The sequence below is a fragment of the Leptopilina heterotoma genome, unplaced genomic scaffold (assembly GCF_015476425.1).
Source record: "Leptopilina heterotoma isolate Lh14 unplaced genomic scaffold, ASM1547642v1 Lhet_55, whole genome shotgun sequence".
Classification (NCBI taxonomy): Eukaryota; Metazoa; Arthropoda; class Insecta; order Hymenoptera; family Figitidae; genus Leptopilina; species Leptopilina heterotoma.
The window spans coordinates 1,279,572-1,301,892 of NW_025111119.1; the positions used below are offsets into that span (position 1 = coordinate 1,279,572).

Consider the following 22,321-nt stretch of genomic DNA (forward strand, 5'->3'; position numbering starts at 1 on the left):
AAAAATTTCTTAGGAATTCAATTATTTAAATAAGAATTGGCATAAAATTAGTCGAAAGAAATCAATTATTTTTTATAAATATTTAAATTCTTTCACGAATAGTAAAATTCGTTGCAGGAATTTAATTTATTATCAGGATAAGAAAGTAGTAAATATTTTCAATGAATATTAGGAAAATAAAAAATATGGAATGGATCTCTTGTCAGTTTTACAAAGTGTCTAAAACGTGTTTTTTTTATCGTCAAGTTTAATTTTTCGATAGCTACATTTTTACTACTTTTTTTAAATTTGAAAGATACTTTTTAAAAATTAATTATCGAGTGCGAAGTCTGTTATTGCAAAAGGGTTGAAAATGATTTTTTTCAAACTTACAATTTTAAAAAAAATTGCTCTTTTCTTTAAAAATTTATGGATTTTTTTTGTTGAATTTTCAGATATCATGGACACACGCTCTTAGACAGATAGTGATAAATTGCTATAAATTCCATGGAAGGGAGGACCTATTGCCGGCGTTTAGCGAGGATGATGACAAATCAAATGTGTTGTTGCAGCAAACGGTAGCGCAGACATCGTCGCACGGTGGCGGACAATCGCAACATCAGACGGTGGGAGTTGTTCGACTCAGCAGCACGGGTTCATCTAAGGGAAACTGCTCGCCACCGCAAATCATTGCCGCGTCACCCACATCTCTTGCCACTGCCACTCAGGTGGGAGTGGCATTCGTGAAACACAAAAAAATACACTTTTTTTTTCATTTTTGTTTAATTTTCTTCCGCGAGCTCTCTTCTCTCTCTCATATTTGGATCTGACATTTATCCAATATTTGTCTCTTTAAAAAGATTTTATTTTTAATTTTTTATTTATGTTTTTTAAATATATTTATTTTTGCATTTCACGTTTTCCTTAAAAATAATAATATTATTATACGTTATTTAAATAATATAAATATTATTTTTTAGGGAAAGGTAGAATCAGAAAGGGAAAGGGAAAATTATTTGAGTTACATGGGGAAAAAATGCTTTGAGTACTCTAATTTTTTTCAAAGTAAACTGAGGAATTATATTATTCCATACATGGAATATTCGGGCGATTGGGGAAAAAGAATGCCTTAAGCACTCTAATTTGTTCAAAGTAAAAACAACTTTATTCCATGCAGAGAATATTCAGGCAAATGAAAAACTGCTTTAAGTACTCTAATTTGTTCAAAGTAAACATAATTACACGTCGATTTTATTGACGGAATATCCCAGACAAGTGAAGAAGGAATGCTTTAAGCACTCTAATTTGTTCAAAGTAAAAATGGAAAATACATTATTCCATACATGGAATATTCAGGCAAAAGAAAAACTGCTTTAAATACTCTAATTTGTTCAAAGTAAACTAGAAAATTGCATTTTTCCGTACATAGAATGTTCAAGCAAATGAAAAACTTTTCTAAGTACTCTAATTTATTCAAAGTAAACATAGAAGTTTAGGGAAAACTGTGAATAGGGAAATTTCGATTATTTATTAATTTATTCAATTTTCGGCTGAATCAAAATTAATTTTAGAGGAAGCCATTAAAATTTTCTATTTATTTATTTGAAAATTAATTTAAAAAATTTTTATTGAAAAACTAGATTAATCAGACATTCTTCTGAATAGAAATCGTTTTATAAAATATAAGTTAAGTTTTTTGTTTTATTTTCAAAAAAAAACTTTACTATCAAATTTTCTGTTAGGAAGGGAAAAAATCGTTTCTCATTTAATTTCATGGTAAAAAAACTGAGTTTTTTTTAATTGACAAAACATTGTGTTTTTTTTATATTCATATTCAATTATTAAAATTAGAATTAATTTCATGGTAAAAAAACGGAGTTTTTTTAAACAAAACTCAGTTTTTTTACCATGAAATTAATTCTAATTTTAATAATTGAATATTTAATGAAATTAAATGAGAAACATTGTATATTTTTTTTTTTCATATTCAATTATTAAAATTATTAAAGAAAAAAATTATTGGATATTTGTCGGATCATTTCGCTTAAATCGCGCTTGTTTTATTTTCGTTATTGCGTTTGGTGTTTATGGTTTCCCTTATGTTGAATTTGTTAGCAATTTTTTTTTTCTCACATTTTATACATTTTTTCATCATTATAATATTTTATCACGCGGGCTTTCATAATTTTTCATAAATTTCATAATTTAATATTGCAAAATATATTAATATAAATAGATTTATTTTTTGTACGATTTTTTCACTAATCGTTTATTTTTTTTTAAATATAGTTGCAATATCCAACGACAGTGCTTCAAACGATAACAAATCCAGATGGAACGGTATCCCTCATTCAAGTCGATCCGAGTAATCCAATCATCACATTACCTGATGGAACTACCGCTCAGGTTCAAGGAGTTGCAACGGTGAGTTTTAATTTGTCAAATATTTGCTTGTGCTTGAAAAAAGAAATTTTTCTTTCTGCACCATTCAAAAGTGAATATTATCATTTTTTTAAATATATTTTTTTTTTCTAAAGTTTTTAGTACTTGAAAGTTTATGCGATTTGAAAGTAAATTTGATTTTTTAGACTTTTTGCTTTTTTACATTTTTATGAATTAGAATTTTTCGTTTTATTTCCTTTTTTTGTTTTTACAAATAATGCACATAGATAAAGAAATTGTATTTATTAATATTTGTTATGTTTATGTATTTAAAATTTATTTTTGTATTTTTATTAGCAGTTATTTGTCGTGATTGCATGTTTTTTTTCTAAACGAGAAGAAATATCGTATCGAAAATTGTTTTAAAAAGGAAATAAGTATCGGGAAAATTTTTAATGATTTTAAATCGCAGATGAAGAATTTTATTCCGAAGAGAGAATTATTTTTCTTTTTCTCGACGTACAACTAAGACGTGAAAAAAAATTAATTAAATAAGAACCATCTAATTATTTAAATTTTAAGTTAAATGACAAATATCATTATTCATATTTTCCTTTTTATTTTTGAATTGATATTTAATATTTAATAAAACAAAATATTAATATACTATTTTTAAACTAAAAAAAATGTTTAATATTTACTTAAAAATAAAAATGAATATTCTACTATTTACTTAGAAATAAAAATATTTAATATTTACTTGAGAAGAAAAATAAAATTTAAATATTCACTTTAAAATAAAAATAAAGTTTAATATTTACTTTAAGATACATATAACTTTTACTTCAAAGTAAAGATAAATAAATTTTGATATTTTTAAAAGTTTTAAATTCTAGGTATTAATTTATATATTTAAAAATGAAAGAGAAAGTCATTTTTTTTTGAAAATTTTTCCGTTGTTTTGAAAGAAAAAAAAACTATTTTTGTGGAATCATCCACTTTTGAATATTTTTTGCAGGACGAACTTGAAAGATGTGTGGCGACCAAATTCATCATTGGGTTATAACCTCCGATAATTTGTGTTTCATTTATATTAGATTTAATTTGCCTTTTTCTGTACAGTATTCAGCAAATATAGATTTTTAAGTTCAGTCGAGTATTGTTTTATTATTTTCATTTATACGCTCAAAAAAAAAAAAAAAAAGAAAAATCACGGATGTCGAATATATTTATTCTCCGTTTATTTATTTATTTTTTGTTTGCTTTAATATTTTTTCAACACAGTAATTAGTAATAATAATAATAATAATAATAATAATAATAATAAATGACAAATTGTTAATATAATTTCATAATTTAATAATAATAAAATAATTTATTATTTAAATTAAAAGGAAATTATTATAATTTATTATTATTGATGATGATAATAATAATAATAACAAAAAATAATATTTACAACAATTTATTGAATGTTGTAACGTTGATGATGAATTTGGAATATTCAACGTTTTATTTTTTGTCGCTATTTTTCTTTCTATCGGAGATAGAATCTGTTCGATGTCGGTGTTGAATATTTTTTTTTTCGTTTTATAAGTAGCTTAAATTAAGTTTATTTTAAATTATTATAGAAATATTACGTGTGTATTTATGTATATTATACAACTTCACTTCGTACACTTGCTTTTATAATTTAATATTTAATTAATAAGTTGCATAATTATAATGAGAATGATTATTAATTAACACTAGATTGCGAAATTGCATGTTTTTTTTTTTAATTTTTGTATACCTAATGTAATAGAATTTGTTATTGTTGTAGAATTAACTTTATTAAAGTCTGTGGTTTTTCATTCTGTCCGTTCGCAGTATGAAGTTAGTTGTTAGTTATCATTTGCGAATTATTATCATGATTTTTTTGTTTGTTTATATTTTTCGTGATGTTTTGACATTTCCGATGTTATGTTATGCGGTAGTGCGGGTGTTTTTAAAAAACGTTAAATTGTGACAAGAATTATTGTGTTTGAAAAATCGTGGAAAAATATCTGGTATCAGGCGAGAGGTTACCGTTTTCAGTGGAAAAAAAACTGTAGATTGGTAAATTCTAATTATTAATTAAAATTTTCTTCTTAATTAAATCATTTATATTATTTCATTTTATTTTGTTAAATAAAAATCTCAAAATAACTTAAAAACAAATTTTATTCGTATATCTTATTATTATTATTATTATTTTTTTTTATTTATAATTATAATTGATAATATTTATTGTATTTTGATTTATTATTATTATTGAAAATTTTATGCATTTTTAAAATCTAAAAAAACTGAAATATCGAATTGTCAATAAAAGTTGTATTATTTTCAATTTTCAACGATTATTAATTTTAATTAAAAAATTCAATTTTCCTGAATCAATAAAAAATATCGTTCTAAATTTTATTACATTGGTCGTTTTCGTAAATTACTGTTCAATAATATTAATTATTCAAAATAATTAATTTTTTAATATTTAATTTTTCAAAAATTTAATTAATCTTCAATTATTAACTTATACAGTGCAGGATCTAGAGTCTAAATTTTTTGGGAAGAGCGATCCCTTTAGTGTGTGCTTTTTTTGATTGCTATTATGAGTGATAATAGCTCCTGGTTCTTTTATGTTTAAAAAATTGTTCGAAATAATTAATTTTTCAAAAATGAAAAAAAAAATTCAATTGTTTCAAATTTTAATTAATTTTAAAAAAAATGATTTTACACAAAAAATTTATTCATTTTTAAAAATAATTGCAATTCAAAATCTATTTGAATTTAGTATTTTAATAAATTACTTTTTTATTATGTTAAAAATAAATTGTTTTTTTTAAATATTTTATTAATTTTTTACAATATTTGAATTTTAAATAATTCAAAAGTCAATTATTAATTATTCAATAATAAATCAAACAATTTTAATTAATTCAAAAATAAATTATTCTGTTTTTAATAAAAATTTAATTATTTTGAAATCATTGAAAAATGTAATTGTTCAAAATAATAATTAATTATTCAAATATCAAAAATACAATTAATTCAAAATTAAATTATTTCATTTTAAATAAAAAATTGAAATTAATTTATTGGCACTTACGTAAAAAATAAACGTATTTCTGTGTGTGTTTGTGTGTAGAATTAACTTATAAGTGCTTTCTTTTGCAAGAATTAAACTTATCGTTATCTTCTGTTCAAATAAAATATAAAATGTTAACGTTTTTTTTAACACAATATTATAGAAAATAGATTTTCTAAAAAGAAAAAAAAATAATGAACTTAAAAAAAATACTTTAGGCACCGCCTTTCATTTCAACTATTTAAATACTATCAAGTCTTTTAAAGACTATATAAAGTCTTCAAATCATGAAAAATACATAATAAAAAATTGAATTATTCCGAAATAAAATTCAAAAATCAACAAAACAATCAATTTACAATTAGGGCCATTTGGGGTAATTGTAAACAAGGGATAAATGTAAACAATAGATGTTTCAACTAAATTTACAAATTTAAAAATTAGTTTTAAAAACTTGAAAAAAATTGTTCATAAATTTAAATTACTTTAAAAATATCCAATTAAAATTATTAAAGAAACACAATTATTAAACAAAAAATAAAAAATAATTCTTCAGAAAAATTTAATTAGGGTTTCCAAAATTGATTTAATGATTTTTAGCGAAAATTGAATTATTTTCATAAATAATGACATTTTTTGAAGAAATTCAATGATTCTCAAATTTTTTGCAAGAATTTAAATGAAATTCAATATATTAATTTTAATTAAAGAGGCATTTCACGTCAGAAATATCACGATTTGCAAAGGGTATGCCGATTTTCGCAAAAGTTTGTGGGATTATAGTTCTATATAAGAGACTTCTTTCCCCCAAATTTTTTCAAAAAAAATTCAAAATTGTTGAAGATACGCCATTTTGAATTTTAATATTAATTTTATAAAATTTTGAATATCTCGGAATATTGTTTATGGATTTTTATGAAATTTACACATTTTTCAGGTAAAAGTATGTACTTTAAAATGCAAATAAAGTTAATAAAAAAAAAATTAATTTTTAAATAAAAAATTAAAAAAAATTTTTTAAAACAATTTTTTGTTTATTTACTCCTCTCTGAGAAAAATGTTATTAACATATTTGGATTCCTTATGAATTCACCTTTAATTTCATAAAAAAAAATTGATGGAGACTCAACTGGTTCCAGAGATATTGAATTTTTTGTAAAAAAATAGTCATAGTTACAGCAGCAATGCACGACTGCGGTAACGTACTACGCGACTTGTGCAGTATGGTGCTATGGCGCGGCGACGCTTTTTTTTACAAAAAATTCAATATCTCCGGAACCAGTTGAGTCTCCATCAATTTTTTTTTATGAAATTAAAGGTGAATTCATAAGGAATCCAAATATGTTAATAACATTTTTCTCAGAGAGGAGTAAATAAACAAAAAATTGTTTTAAAAAATTTTTTTTAATTTTTTATTTAAAAATTAATTTTTTTTTTATTAACTTTATTTGCATTTTAAAGTACATACTTTTACCTGAAAAATGTGTAAATTTCATAAAAATCCATAAACAATATTCCGAGATATTCAAAATTTTATAAAATTAATATTAAAATTCAAAATGGCGTATCTTCAACAATTTTGAATTTTTTTTGAAAAAATTTAGGGGAAAGAAGTCTCTTATATAGAACTATAATCCCACGAAGTTTTGCGAAAATCGGCATACCCTTTGCAAATCGTGATATTTCTGACGTGAAATGCCTCTAAAATTAAAAATATTGAAACATAAAATTATTAAAGAAGATAGGAAACAAAAAAGTAAATTACAACTAAATCAAAGAAGATAGAAGAAGAAGATATTAATATAGAGAGAAGATATAAAGATAGAAGATGTTAATTGAATAATTTTATATTTCTAAAAAAAATGTATTTTTCATTCTTTCCAGCATTTCCATTTTTTAAATTTATTTAAAACATTATAACGTCATAATAATAATTAAAATACCCTTAAAAATAATAATAATCATTTTAAAGAATTGCTATTTTAATAGAAAAAATATATTTATATATATATTAAAACATAAAATTATTAAAATATTAAACAAAAAAAAAATATAAACTGCGAACAGATATTTTCAATTAATAAATAAAAATTTTAATTTATTTATATAAAAAAAGAAAATGCAAAAATATATTAATTAATAGAAGATGAAATAATTTCTTTAATGGCATTTGAACCATAATGACGTCACAATTTGTTCACAGCATTTGCTAAAAAATTGTGACATCATAATGGTTCAAATTCGCTGAAAAAATAAAGTTTTAATTATTTAAAATAAAACGTTGAAAAAAAAATGCACGCGCGCTCGCGCGCGTCAGTTTTTGCTAGTTTTTAGTGAAATATTAATGATTTTTGTTACATTTATTGTAGAATAGTGTTTTTTTTTAATTCTTATTACTACATTTTTTATTTTTATTATTTTATACTTTATTATAAAATATTTATATTATAAAAGATTTATTTTTATTATTTTACTAAATTTACAGTATAAAAGATTTATTATTATTTATTTTATTCATACAAACGGACGTAAAATAATAATAATACTTTTTGACTTAATTTTCACATTTTTTTCTCGGCGTCGTCAATTTAAAAATTTTTTTATCAATTTTTTATTAATTTTCCCCTTGTATTTGTTATTTAATTTCTAGTTAAACTAATTTTTTTTAAGGAATTTTAAAATTAATTTTTACCTCTTCTCAGATAGAATTCTTATTAGTCCTAATTTTTCTTCTGTTTTTTTTTTGTTTTAATTTTTATTTGCATAAATTTTTGTAACTATTTAAAATTTTTTCGCCCATTATTTTTGTTTCTACCTTTTTCACCTTTTTTCATGATTCGATTAATTTTTCGATGGAATAAAAAACAGTTGTAATCAATTCAATTGATCTAGGTATCAATTTATCGAAATTGTTCATCTTGATTTAAAATTCAGATGAAATTTCTATTATAAATTTAGTTTAATTTACTTAAAGTAATTCTTGATTAAAATTGTAATCGATCGAAATTTAAATTCATTTTAATTTTTCTAATTAAGTGAACGAAAATTAAATTTAACTTGACTTTGAATTCAATTTAATTTTTTTAATTTATTCAAAATGCAATTTTTTCAAATTTCAATAGTAATTTAGAATTTAATTCGATTCAAATTTTAATTAATCAAACAAAAATAAAATTATTTCTTTATATGGTTAAAATCTTTGCAAAAATTAATTATTTTCAATAAAATTTCACGAAAGAATTCAATTTTTTTACTTAATTCGCTATAAAAGTTTCCAAATAAATTCAATTATTGTTTTCAACAAAAATTTAATAAAATTTCTCGAAAGAGTTCAATTATTTTCTAAAATTTTTATAAATCCTTCAAAACAATTCAATTATTTTCAATAAAATTTCACGAAAGAATTCTATTTTTTTACTTAATTCGCTGCAAAAGTTTCAAAATAAATTCAATTATTTTCTAAAATTTTAATAAATCCTTGAAAACAATTTAATTATTTTTATAAATAGTAAAATTTTTTGCAGAAATTCAATTATTGTTTTCAACTAAAATTTTAAAAAAATTTTTCTAAAAATTCAATAATTTCAAAATTAAATCTTTAATTTCATCGAATTCAATTATTTTCATAAATAAAAAAATTCTTCGAAGGAATTCAATTATTCTCAAATTTTTTCATAAGATTCTTTGCAAGAATTCAATGATTTTCAATGCATTAATATCAAAATGAAAAATATTTAAAAAGAAAAGTTATTACAAAATTTGGAAACAAATTATCGATTATTAATATAGAAAAAGATTATTTCGATTTATTAATTAAATTTGTATTTTATGTTTCATTTATTCGATTCTAATTGAATTTTTCCCTAAAATTTTTCTTTGATTGATTTTTTTTAATTCACAAGTAGAAATTTATTTTAATTATTTATTTAGTGTGTTTATAGTAATTAAAATATTAACATTAATAATTTATTCATGTAAATTTTATTATTATATTTAAAATTTAAATTTATCCCCATTTCCAACCCTTGGAAGGTAATTTCTGTAAGTTAAAAAATTGGTTATTTGGTAATTAACTTATTTTTTTTTGTATTTATTATTCATTACATAATTATTTATAGTTAAAATTATTTATAATATAATTATTTATAATATATAATTATTTACAATATAATTATTTACAATACAATTATTTAAAATATTTATATATATATATATATATATATATATATATTTGCATCTAAACGGGATTTAGTGCCTAAAAAGGAACATTTTTGTAAAATTTGACTTTCAGCCTCAGTCTCCCCTATAAAATATAATTATTTTTAATAACTGTGTTTTAATTTTTGTTTCTTTTTTTTGGGAATGAACTGATTGCGTCTAATCGATATGTTTAGATACACACGAGTCAAGGGGAGGTTCAAACATTGGCGGAAGTTACGGGCGGAGCTGAGGGCACAGTTTCCGTTGATTTGAACAGTGTGACGGAGGCGACTCTTGGACAGGACGGCCAAATTATTCTCACCGGCGAAGATGGACATGGTAAAACTGTTTACTATAGGCTCTGCACCGTCGCCACCCACGAAGCCATGGAGGAGTGATTCCTGATTTTTTTTCCTCCTATTTCTTCTTCTTTTTCTTTTTTTTTAAATTTTTTTTTCTTTCTCTGTTTCTCTCCTTTTTTTTTTGCAAAACTTAGAAATATTCTATTCCTTACGCTATTATTATTATTTTTTTTCTTGCATGTTGTCTTGATTTTTTTTTCTTTTTTGTTTTTCGAAAAAGAGGAAAAAAGTAGTGAAGAGAATGAATGTGTCTAAGTATTTTTTTTTTTTTAAATGAAGAAAAGAAAGCTTTAAGAATCCATTTTTATATTTTTCTTCATCGAAGAAGATGAATTTATTTTAATTCAAAAAAATTATTAATCGAATCGTAATTTAATTTTATTGACAAAGTTTGTCAAATGAATAAAGAAAGAGACGATTTTGTAAATATTTTTCTTTTCGCTCAATTATGTAATTTTATATCGTTCCATGTGAATTTTGTCTTTTTTTGAGAATGTGACGAAATAATTGACACGTTGAGTAAATAATTGGAAATTTTTATTTTTGCTCAAATTCAGAAAAACAAACGAAATTTTTTCTTTAATTTAAATAATTTTAAATTCATTAATTTCATTTATTTTATTAATTCATGTTTTGAAAAAATATATTTAAAAAACTGTTCTTTTTTGAAAATTTGTTATTAATTTTTGTTTAATTAAAGTTAAATATTTAAGTTAATTTAATGAAACTCAAAACTTTATTAAAAGTATTCTTTTTAATTTTCTTTTCAATTTTATTAAAATTTTACGAACCGAAAATTCGGAAAAAAAAACCGTAAAGAAAGAAAATAATTTTAGAAGAAAAAAAATGACAAAAAGGGAAAATTTTAAAAGTATTAAAAACTTGACAATTTTAAAATAAAATATTTTCGTAGAAATTGAAAGAAAAGTAACTACAAAATTGTGATAAATACAAAGAAAATAATTGCAAAATTTACTTAAATAAAATAAGTTGTTTTACTTTTAGAGAAAATTGCAAATTGTTGAAAAAAGAATTTCGTTTTTTCGTGAATTGCGTAATTAAATATTTTTAAATAAATAAAAATTCCAAACTCTTTCTCTTGAATAATAAAGAAAAGAAAGAACTCTGTCGATTTTTTTTTAAACTTTAATAAATGTTAAAGAAAAATAAATTTACATAAGAAAATAAAAATTAGATGAAGAGAAATAAATTTAGAAAATAAATAAATGTATATATAATTACAAGTGGATTCTTAAAGCTAACCCTGGTGAAACGATTTCTCTAAAAGTATTTCACAGGGTTTCGACAAATTTTTTTTCTTCTAAATAAAAAGTAAAAAAAGAAAAAATCAAACAAAGCATGAGAGCAAAAATTGCTTTGTAGAATTTTCTCTAGGCAAATTTTTTTCATTGTCCAGAAATATACGAGAGAAAAATTTTTAATATTTTGAAAATTTTGAAAACCTCTTCTTTTTTGTTTTCTTTTTTTTTACAGAAGAATAATTGAGAGAAATTTTTTTCACCAGGGGAGTCATTATAAATAAGTAAACAACGAAAATGTTTTTATTATTATGATTATGGATATAATAGTAATTAATAATTATTATTATTATTGCCAATATCCAGAAGATTATAATATTAATCTTGAGGAGAAAAGAAAAACACAAAACACACATGAACACAGAAAAAAATAAAAAACAAACTTGTACATAGATTTATTTTTTTGATCATTATTATTTCGCAAGAAAGGGAAAAAAACAGATTTTCGCCAAAACTTGTAATTTTTTTTTTAAATTAATTAAATTGTAATTATTTTGTTTTTTCTTAAATAATTATCAATTTATTTGTTTAATTCGAATAGAATCTTGAATGTAAAAATTTCACAATATTAGGTTTTTTCTCTTTCTTTTTCAATATTATTTAAATTGCGCAAAATATTTTGAATGATTTTTTTGTATAAAATTATTAACTATATTTATGTGTATAGTTAAAATATATAATTGACGCGTTTTATGAAATTTAATTTAATAAATTCGAATTTAATGAAATTCATGATTTTATTTAGCTCGTTTTTTTCTGACTTTTCTCTTTTTGTTATAATTTTCTTTTTCTAGAAAAAGAAAATTTTACTTTCTTTTATTGTTAGAAGTGAGAAAGTTTCGAAAGTTTTTCGAATTTCATTTTTTAGTGCGCCTCGTAATTGTAGTTTTTTTTTTTGGTAATTCATATCTTTTTAGTAGATTTGAATATAATTTTTCTAATTGTTGTTGACTTCTCTGGTGAAAAAATTTCTCTTTCAATTTTTTGCAGATTTTACTCTTTTGCTGTTTCAAATTTTTGTAAATTTTGTTTTCTTTCACTTTTTCAATTTTTTGGAAATTTTATCATTTTATTTCCAATTAAATTAAATTTAAAAATAAAAAAAATTTTACTTTTTCAATTTTTTGTAAATTTTCCATTTTTACTTTTTCAACTTTTATTTGAAAATTTTACTTTTTCAATTTTTTTGTAATTTTTATTTTAAAAATTGTTTTAACAATTCAAAAAAAGTTTCCAGTTTTGTTTCAATTTCAATTGAAGTAACTTTAATGATTTTTCTTGGCATTTCGTTAATTAATTTTATAAGAAATATTTTTCAAGTGTTTCTTATAAAGTTTTAAAGAATTTTTTTTCGAAAGTTTATTTATTTTCACACTTTTATTTTATTCTTTAAATTTTTTTTTTATTTTAAAATTTTTAAATAGGTATTAATATTTGTGTTCTTAAATATTTAAATAATGAAAAATTTAAATATCAAATTTTTTTTACTTTTTATTTATAATTTCCACTTTTTATGTTAATGTTTACGATACTCTCATTTACAAAAATTTGATATATTTTACCATTTTTTTTTTTATATTTAACTCTATTGTTGTTAAAATTAAGACTTTTTTTAAAATAGTCAAAATTTAAATACTAAATTTTTTTCTAAAAAAAAATCTGCAAAATATTTTCTATTTGCATATTTCTTGACATTGAAAAATGCGAAATTTAGAGAAATTTTTTCACTTGAAACTGAATCATTTTATTAAAATTTTAAATTGTTGACAATTTTGTTATTTTTGGAAAATTTCGTGTAAGGATAAAAAAAATTTGGAATATTCTTACAAAAATATTTTTTTTGGAAATCTTTTACTTTATGTTTTTTGTTATTAATTTTATTTACAAAATTTTTTTTTTTATTTTATTAACTTTTAAAAATTTACCTATGAAAGTAATTTCAAATGTAAATTTTAAAAAGTTTTAATGAAAAGAACAGTTTGAAAAAAGAAATTAAAGATCAAGTTTCGTAAAAGTTAATAAAATGAACAGAAAAATAGTAGAGAAAAGAAAGAAATAAATGTAAAAGTTTATTCTTTTTTTTTAAATACTATTTTTTATTTTATTTCTTTACTCGAATTTTGAAATAATTGTTTTTTAAAAAGAGTGTAAAAATAAAAAAATTATTGAACTACGCGAAGAATCGAACTCAAGGCCCTCTTTAAGTTTCACGTACTTTCACGCCTTAACGATTGCGGCCAAAGTTGGTCAATTTCCAAATTATTTGTATTTCTAACAATATTCCAAAGAATCTTTTTCCAATTTTTACAATATTTTCAAAACACTGAAAAAATGTGGGAAAAATAAGAAAATTGAAAACAGTTTTCTAAATTTTCTAATAAAATGATTCTTTTTTTGTACGCTTTTTATTATATAGCACGTGTGTCGTATTATTTGCTCTTAGAAAAAGAAACTTTGTTTTAAAAAAGAAAATAAGTACCTAATTTTTTTCGTGTAAACAAAATTCAACCCAACGACCCGACAAAAGAAAAAAAGACGGTCATAGGGGCGAAAAAAATAATTTTTGAAAAAAATTAGGCAGAAGCGAGGACACTCCTTATCGGTGTTTCAGGCTATCCAGTGTCGGTTTCTGGCGTCATCACTGTACCAGTTTCAGCCAGTATGTACCAAACAATGGTGGCGAATATTCAAAGTGACGGTACAATGCAAGTTGTCACGCCAATGGTTCAAGTACCAAAAATTGAACCCGGAAATAATGAGACGAGTATTGAGGCTGTCACGATACAAGGTCATCCAATGACAATGATAAATGCCAACGGAGAACATCAAGTTCTTCAGGTAATTTCCCTTAAGGACGCCAATGTCCTTACCAAGGCAATGCAGAGCGAAATCGTCAAAGACGAGGACAGTCAACATCAGCAAATTGTCTCCAGTCCAGAGTAAACAAAGAAAAAAAAAAAAATTCGCAAAAAAAAAGAGAGGGAAACAATGAAGAAAGAGAAATTCTCCTCTTATAACCCCTTTAACGCATTTGCAACGTTTTTTAAAACGTTAAATATTTTTTTTTATTTCTTTTAACGTCCCCTCTCCCCCTCACTCTTGGAATATTTTTTTTTATTTTATTCACGAATTCGCATTTTCGATATATTCTACTGACATAACCTCAAAATAAAGAAGAGAAAAGTTTTTATATTCCTTGACATTATTTAATAATAAATTGTAATTTTTTAATTTTGAACCTAGATCTAATTGTAAGGAGAATAAAAATTCTGAAAAACGTATTTTAATTTTTATATGGGAGAGAAAAGAATAGATATCATTTGCTTTTTTCTAAATGCGAGAGAGAAAAAAGGATAGAAATAACGTTCGTACTTTTTCTAGACAAGGACAAAATATACTTCTATCCTTTTCTCTCTTGTGTAAAAATTACGATATGCGATTGGAATATTTTTATTCTTAAAAAAAATTCGAAACCAATAATATTAACAATTTTTTTCCGAAAATATTTATAAAAATTCTTCGAAATAATTTTTTTTTTATTTTTGTGAGTAAGAACAATTTTTTTTAAAAAAAGAGATAAATTATTTCATGTCAAGGAAATAAAAATTTTTTAATTTTAACATATGTTATGCGCTCCCAAGACAATCTTCGAATCAAAAAAATTTTAGGTTATGTTTATAAATTTTTTAACAAAAATAAAAATAAATAAATTACTATTACAAAGTAAAGTCAAAGTCTTCATAATATACAAAATATTTAATAAAAACTAGTTTCAAATTTGAAAAAAAGGAATTAAAAAGGAATTTTTATTGAAGATATAAATTTGAAACAAACATAACCTATAATTCGTTTGCTTCTTAGGAGTCTTTCTTCAGAGAGCGTCACATATCAAACTTTTTCTATTTTCTTTTTTATTGTGCTAAATAATTATTTTAAATTTGTCAAACACAATATTTTTGAATATTACACTTTTCTCGAAACGAATTTAATTTAACTTAACTTTTATTTATAATAAAAAATAATTCTAAATAATTTGAATTTAATTTTATTCTATTTGTGAAATTTAAAATCAATTTTGTTGAAATATTTTGTTTTCTTTAATTTTAAAATTAATTTTCAAATAAAAAAATTCATTTCTTTAATTTTAAAATTAATTTTCAAATGAAGAAATTCTTTTAGCCTTAAAATTAATCTTGAAATAAAAAAAATTTTTTTAATTTGAAAATTAATTTTCAAATGAAATTTTTCTTTTAATTTTAAAATTAATTTGAAAATGAAAAATGATTTTCTATTTTGAAATTAATTTTAAAATGAAATTTTTCTTTTAATTTTAAAATTACTTTTCAAGTGACAAATTTATTTTCTTTTTAAAATTAATTTTTAAATGTAAACAATTGTTTAAAGTTAACAAAAAAATGTTTTCATTTAAAAATTAATTGTAAAATTCAAATTGAATGTGAAAATTCCCAAATATTGTGAATTAAAATCGAAAGAATGTAAATTGACAAATTTAATATAAATTTAAAATTTAATATTGTGAATTTCAACTACAGATACTATTTTTGACACTTATTTGAATTTTCTGATTTAATTTTCATTTTTCTTTATGTATAATTTTAAGAAAATTGTAGACAGTTGTCTTCTTTTGTAAATTGTTTATGTTGACTAATTTTGATTTATAATTGTGCCATAATAGAATTAATTAAAATTTTTTTTTAATATTTTGTATTGTAAGCGATTTTTTTTGTTGAAACACTGTCTTTCTAAAGGCATTTTTTTAAAAGAGAAATATCCAAAGATAAAAAGATGTAAAACGCTAAAAATTGCGTTATTAAATTTCTCCAAATGTATTCTATTTTCATTAATTTATTTTTTATTTCCCAAAAAAAAGTATAAAAACATTTTTGCTCAGTTTTGATCAAAAATTGAAAAAGGGGAATTAATTTTGCAAGAAGGGGAAAACTATTTAACATTTTCATATTTCCTGTATTTTTAATTTTTTTGCTATTAAAAGTAGAACATTGTTTTCTTAATTTTCTTTTTTGAAAAAAAGTTTTTTTTTGTATTTTTTTCTTTTATTTCTTATTTTTTTTGTCGAACAAAAATAGCGTTGCGATTGCGTTTTTTGGGTACGCACTGTATGTTAATGTCTTTAAGTACCAAACAGAAAGAAAAGGAAAAAAAAAATTTTTTTCCAGTAGTTCGTGACAGTAATTTTTCACTGTGTATAATTCTAATTTTAAGAGAATCATGCGTTTTTAAAATAATGAAACAAAAAAAAAGAAAGAAAGAAAACAAAGCAAAAGAAAGAACAGAAAAAAAAATTTTACAAAAAAAAAAAATATTTACGGGCTATTTCCGAATAATTCATCGTCGTTGGATTTCAAGAAAGAAAAATAAAAAGTAACGAAAAAAATTGATACCTTGAACAGCTAAATATTTAAATTTCATCGCAAGTTTTTTTCGTCTAAAAAATATAGGAATAAAAGCGAAAAATTCTGTTGCTATTTCAAATTTTTTTTTTAGCTGTTTTAGGTTTTTTCTTTTTTTTTTCTTGTACGTAAAAAAAAATATAAATAAGTGTGCTTTGTGAAAAAAAATGGAAAAAAATCGATGCGTGTGTATGAGATAAAAACCGAAAACTCGAATTTTCATATTCAAGTTTTTTTCTTCTTCTGAAATTATTAATAATTAAATTAATTTGTTAAATATTAATTAATTTTCTGAAATATTAGGTAGAATAATTTAATTAATACCTTAAGGTGCTTCGCTTTATTTAATATATAAAATTTAACGAAGCAATTTTTATTCTATAAAAATTCTTTTTGACAAATTTTTTGAATTCGTTACTTAAAAAATTTGGTACTTATTTGTAGTTTTTGTTTGTTCTTTCCGTTTCTTTTTAAATTATTCAAATATTTAATTTAATTGGTCAATGTGCCAAAGTGCAATATTAATAATTTTTTTTATATAAAATATTTGTTTCGTACCTTTTCAAGTTCCGGATTCAAAGTTCCTTTTTCTGTATAAGAAAGGAAATAAAATTTTCTAATGCGGTTATCAGTTTCTTTTTTTTGTTATTGTTTTTATTTATGAGAATAATATTTTAATGTGTTTGTAAATTTGTTGTGTAGAAAAATTAGTCAATTCATTTTCTCTGAATTTTTATTTTCTTCTAAATAATATTTGCTTTTTTTACAATTTTTGTTTTTTTTTCTGTCAGTAAAATCAACGGTTTTTTATTCTCTAGATGATGTGTGGTAATGAATGTGAATTAGTTGAGTCCAAAAAAAAAATTTCATATTTTTCTCTTAATTGTGTTTCTTAAATAATATTTAAAAAAAAAAATGTTTTCTGTTTTTGAAAAATTGATAAAATTTTTAACCATTTTTCAAAAAATTACGTTTAGAAACAATTTTAAAAAATGGACAAATGTTTTTTTTAAATTTTTAAATACCTTTTTTTTGGACTAAACTGATTAAAAAAAAAGAAGTAACACCACTTTCGCATTATAAAACGCAGATAATAGAGAGGCTAAGAATTTCTGACGGGTACAAATAGAAAATAAGATTTTCGAATAAAATTCGAATTTCTAATGCACAGAAAAATCATTTCGAAATAATTCATTTTTAATTGTTGTTGTTTTTTTTTATTTTTCAATCTTTGTCAATTTTATCAAGATTTTTTCTTTCTGTCTTTGGGAAATTTCTTTTTTTCAAAAAGAGAAAAGTGCAATTTTTTATTTTGAATATTTTTTTGAAAAAATAAATTTTAAAAAACTTTTTTCGAAAAAAATGGCACTTTTAAGAAAAATATGTTTTGAAAAAAATACTATAAAAGTGATTAAATAATTAACATAAATAATTAATTAATCAACCGATTTTATTAATAGAAAAAAAATTTACAGAAAGAAAAAATCTTCGGAAAAATTGATAAACAATTTTTTCATTTTCTCTCTTTTAAAAAAAGGAAAAAAGGAGAAAAACAAAGAAATGTGCATTTTAATATTAAGTCGATTTTTTACATGGTATTATTATTACTTGTCATTTATAATAATAATTAAAATAATGATATCGTTTTTGAACGTCGTTCTATCCTTCTTTAGCGCAATATTAAAAAAAAAATAAATAAAACAATTTTCTATATACAAATATAAATTATTTATTGTAATTTCTCTAAACTATTTATTTAAATACAAAATTATTCAGAAAAATAAAAAAAAAATTTTGTCTCAAGTTACTTTGTGACTAAATTGTAATAATAATTAATAATCGATAATTTGTCATCATTTTTGATAATTAAAGCCAAAAATAGTCAAAAAAAAAAATTTTTAAAAGAAAAAAATTACTAAAAATTCTTTGAAAATTCAGTTAGAAAAAATTTTATCAAATTAACATATCAAAATTTTTGTTTTTGAAATTTAAATAATAGAAAAAAAAGCAATAGATAAAAAAAACTGTTTGTGGAAAAATTGATTTTTCAAGAGAATAAAAAAAAAAAGAGGAAGAAGAATGAAGTTCGAAAAACGAGAATGTTTATTCGGCGAGGGACTTAATTTTTTTTTTTTCGTTTATGAAAAGCGAAATACAAATTGAAGACAATTTTTATGAGAAATATTGAATTTTGTGCGTCGACGGTGTAACGTAGTTAATTAAATTTAATTATTATAACATTTATTCACTAGAGACGATATCATACGCTTAGGGATCATGTTGTTGTATTATTTTATAAAAAATCTAATGGTCAGTGAAAAAAAACCACAATCATCTATAAGACACAAGCCCCTAGTATATATTTATTAATTAAATTACATATAAAGAAAAAAAAAAAGTAGGATCTCATTGAAAGGAGATCTGAAATTCCCTTGTCAACTGTCCTCCGTTTTTAGTCTCGGAGAACAAACAAGAAAAAAAACTCCCAAAGATTTTCACCAAAAGTACAATACTCGAAATTCACACTCATCCTGATGTGTAAAAAAAATTCTCAATTTGCTTACTTTTTGTACCACAATTATTATAATTAATAATTATTTATTGTTATTAATGCAATTAATTTATTTTTAATTACATTAATTACGTTTTTTTTTTAAATTTTTGTGATAAATTAAAAGGAATATTTATCTTCACTCGATTAACAGATTAATTTTATTGACACATTTCAAAGAAGTAAAATTGATTTTAAGAGTGAAATCACAAATGTGTTCCAATTTGTGTTGTAAATATGAAGAATAAAGAAAATAATAAAATTCAGATTAATGACTAAAGGAATTGTTTAAATTTTTTTTTTTAAAGAACATGTATTTAAAATAAAAGAGGGATAAGAGTGAATTTCGAATGTTGTAAAAATGTACATGACCTCATCATCGGATGCCATGTAATGTTTATTGTAAATACGTCGTCGGTGTGTCACATTTTTGAGCTTTGCATTATTTTCGGTGTAAAAATAAAAAAAAAAAAATACCGAGTTCAATAGCATAATGGATTTTAGAATTAATTTAAGAAACCAACGGAAACAAAAATATTAAATATAATACATATATATAATAATAACTATGGCATTTTTTAATTTTGTATTTTTGTTCTTTCTTAAAAAAAAAATTATTATTCCATAGGAATTAAGATTTTCAAAAATATCCAAATTTAACAACTTATAAGAATATTATTATTATATTATAAAACATGAAGAGATCAATCACTCCGAGTCTTTGACTCGGAATGATTGATCTCTTCATGTTTTATAACAATTTAAATTTCCATAAAATTTAAAAAAAAAACATTCAATTATTTACAAAAATTTTAATAAAATCCTTTGTTTTTTCAATTATTTTTACAAGTAATAAAATTTTTCACATGAATTCAATTATTTAAAAAAATAATTCAATTTTTCATATGATTTCAATTATTTTTAAAACAATTTTAATCAAATTCCTCGAAAAATGTAATTATTTTCAAAAATTTCTTGAAAGAATTCAATTACATTTTACAAATAATGAAATTCTTCGCTGAAATTCAAATATTTTGAAAATCTACTATTTTAATCAAATTTTTTAAATGAATTCAATTATTTGAAGAAAATGTTATAATTTATTGAAAAAATGAATGTTTATCAAAATTTCATCCTCAAAAAAGAATTTTATCAACAAATTTTTAAATAATTGCATTTTTTCGATGAATTTTAATATAATTTTCAATTACTTTTTTCGAGGAATGCGATGAAAATAATTGAATCACGGTAAAAAAAAATGTTTTATTATGAAAATAATTGAATTTCTAAAAACAATTTTATAATTTATAAAAATAAATTGAATCACTGAGAGGAATTCTATTATTTATAAAAATAATTGAATTCTTACGAAGAACTTTGTTTAATTTTTTTATAAATAATTGAATTCTTGAGAAGAAGGGAAGAAGTTTATGAAAATTTTTATTATTAATTTATTATTAAATATTGTTTCTATAAGAGGTTCGAAGTTTTATTATACAAATATTCCGAGTAAGGTAAGACAATTTTTTTCATTTTTTGGTATTAGATATCTTTATTAATTCGTTTCTGTTCCAAGTTTATCCTTTATAATTAAATTTTAGTCTTAATTTTAAAATTAGATCCTACATCGTTTTGTTCCTAAAACAGAAAAGTATAAAAATTAGAAATAAAGAAAAATAGAAAAAAGGAGAATATTAAATAAAAAAAAATAATAAAAAAAAAATAAGTACAAAATAAACAAAATTCTCATTTTTAACAAACACAAAACAAAAGAGAATAAAAACAACAAACTTTTCTCTCGTAAATAAATTTTTATTATCGAAACACGCAGGTTAACAGCGATTTCAAAAAAGAAAGAAGAGTAATTTCAATTAATGAGCTAGATTTTTCAGTTTTTTTGATGTAAAATCAGGACTTGAAGATATATTAGTATCTAGTGGACTTAGACTAGGTGAAACTTAACATAGTCCTAATTTTCATTTATATTTTCCTTAATGAATTTCGTAAACATTCTCAAGAGCTAATTCTGGTTTATCGTAACCCAATTCTTCGGGTGTATTAATGCCCAATTCATCTAAAGTGGGTCGAATTTCTTGAAGAACGTAGGGATAAATTTTATCAAGTTTATCGCCACACTTCATTTTCACCATTTCCAAAAATCTCACAGCAACAGCAAAATCATTTAATCGTCTGCATGCCTTCAAGCCAGCAATAATAATCGCTGGATCGGGAACCATGTCCAAACCTGAAATTCAATTTTCCAAATTAAAAAAATGTAAATATAGAATGTTTTATCATGCTTTTAATAATTTTAAATAAGTAAATTAAGTTACTAGAAAAATACTTATTTTTCCTAGAAACAATTTACAACAATAATTTCTATCTTTTCTTTCAAATTTCAGTTTTTAGTGAAAGAATTTAGTAAAATTAGGTAATTTCTAAACTTTTAGAAGATGAGAATTTAAAAAAATTTTTTTTCGGAGTCACAAGAAAAGTGGGAGGTGCGAATATAATTTTCCACATGGGAAGGGGAAAATTTTTTTTTAAATTGATGGATGTAAAATAAGGGGATATAAGAGAAAAAATATTTTTACCAGCAAGGCGATTCATGGCACTTCGAAGTTCCCAGTGATCAATATCTTTACGATCGAAATACTGAATAAATTCTGCATCGACTTCCTCGTCGGTTTGCTGTTTGCCATGAGATGATGATCTGACAGTCATTACACGAGGTTGAATTGCCTGCCTCGAAGCAGCAACAATTCTTCCAGCCACAATTCGTAACATTTTTCTATTAAGATTATAACAATTTATTTTATTTCAATAAAACTTTTGTACGAAAAACGAAAATAGCCCTTGCAGACTACTTATTGCGTAAACGGGAAAAAAAGAGATTTTCTCAAGGTGTCGACTAAAGTTTGTTACACAATATTTTGTTGAAGGCAGGGCTGGGAGATTTTTAGTACATATTGCGCTTTGCTACGTGTGAT

At 21.9% G+C, this 22,321-nt stretch overlaps 2 protein-coding genes across 11 annotated transcripts in view; one reads left to right on the plus strand and one right to left on the minus strand.

The window, feature by feature from the left end:
- Nucleotides 1-14,909, plus strand: part of LOC122508583 (DNA-binding protein P3A2) — a 29,051-nt gene extending 14,142 nt beyond the window's left edge. For 5 of the 10 annotated variants that reach the window (XM_043622021.1, XM_043622017.1, XM_043622020.1 and 2 more), the window contains exons 6-9: nt 435-707; nt 2,269-2,403; nt 9,862-10,006; nt 13,960-14,909. In XM_043622021.1, coding sequence (XP_043477956.1) covers nt 435-707; nt 2,269-2,403; nt 9,862-10,006; nt 13,960-14,291 — 885 coding nt within the window. In that variant the 3' untranslated portion in view covers nt 14,292-14,909. The remainder of the gene's footprint in view (nt 1-434; nt 708-2,268; nt 2,404-9,861; nt 10,007-13,959) is intronic. The other 5 variants (XM_043622014.1, XM_043622016.1, XM_043622018.1 and 2 more) reach the window with 3 other exon arrangements.
- A 6,213-nt stretch (nt 14,910-21,122) lies between these two features.
- On the minus strand, nt 21,123-22,262 carry LOC122508612 (cytochrome c oxidase subunit 5A, mitochondrial). Its single transcript, XM_043622064.1, has 2 exons — nt 21,926-22,262; nt 21,123-21,576 (listed from the first exon to the last, which is right to left on the minus strand). The coding sequence occupies exons 1-2, from the start codon at nt 22,116-22,118 to the stop codon at nt 21,323-21,325; spliced, it is 447 nt and encodes a 148-aa protein (XP_043477999.1). The 5' UTR covers nt 22,119-22,262; the 3' UTR covers nt 21,123-21,322.
- Nucleotides 22,263-22,321: the final 59 nt, after the last annotated feature.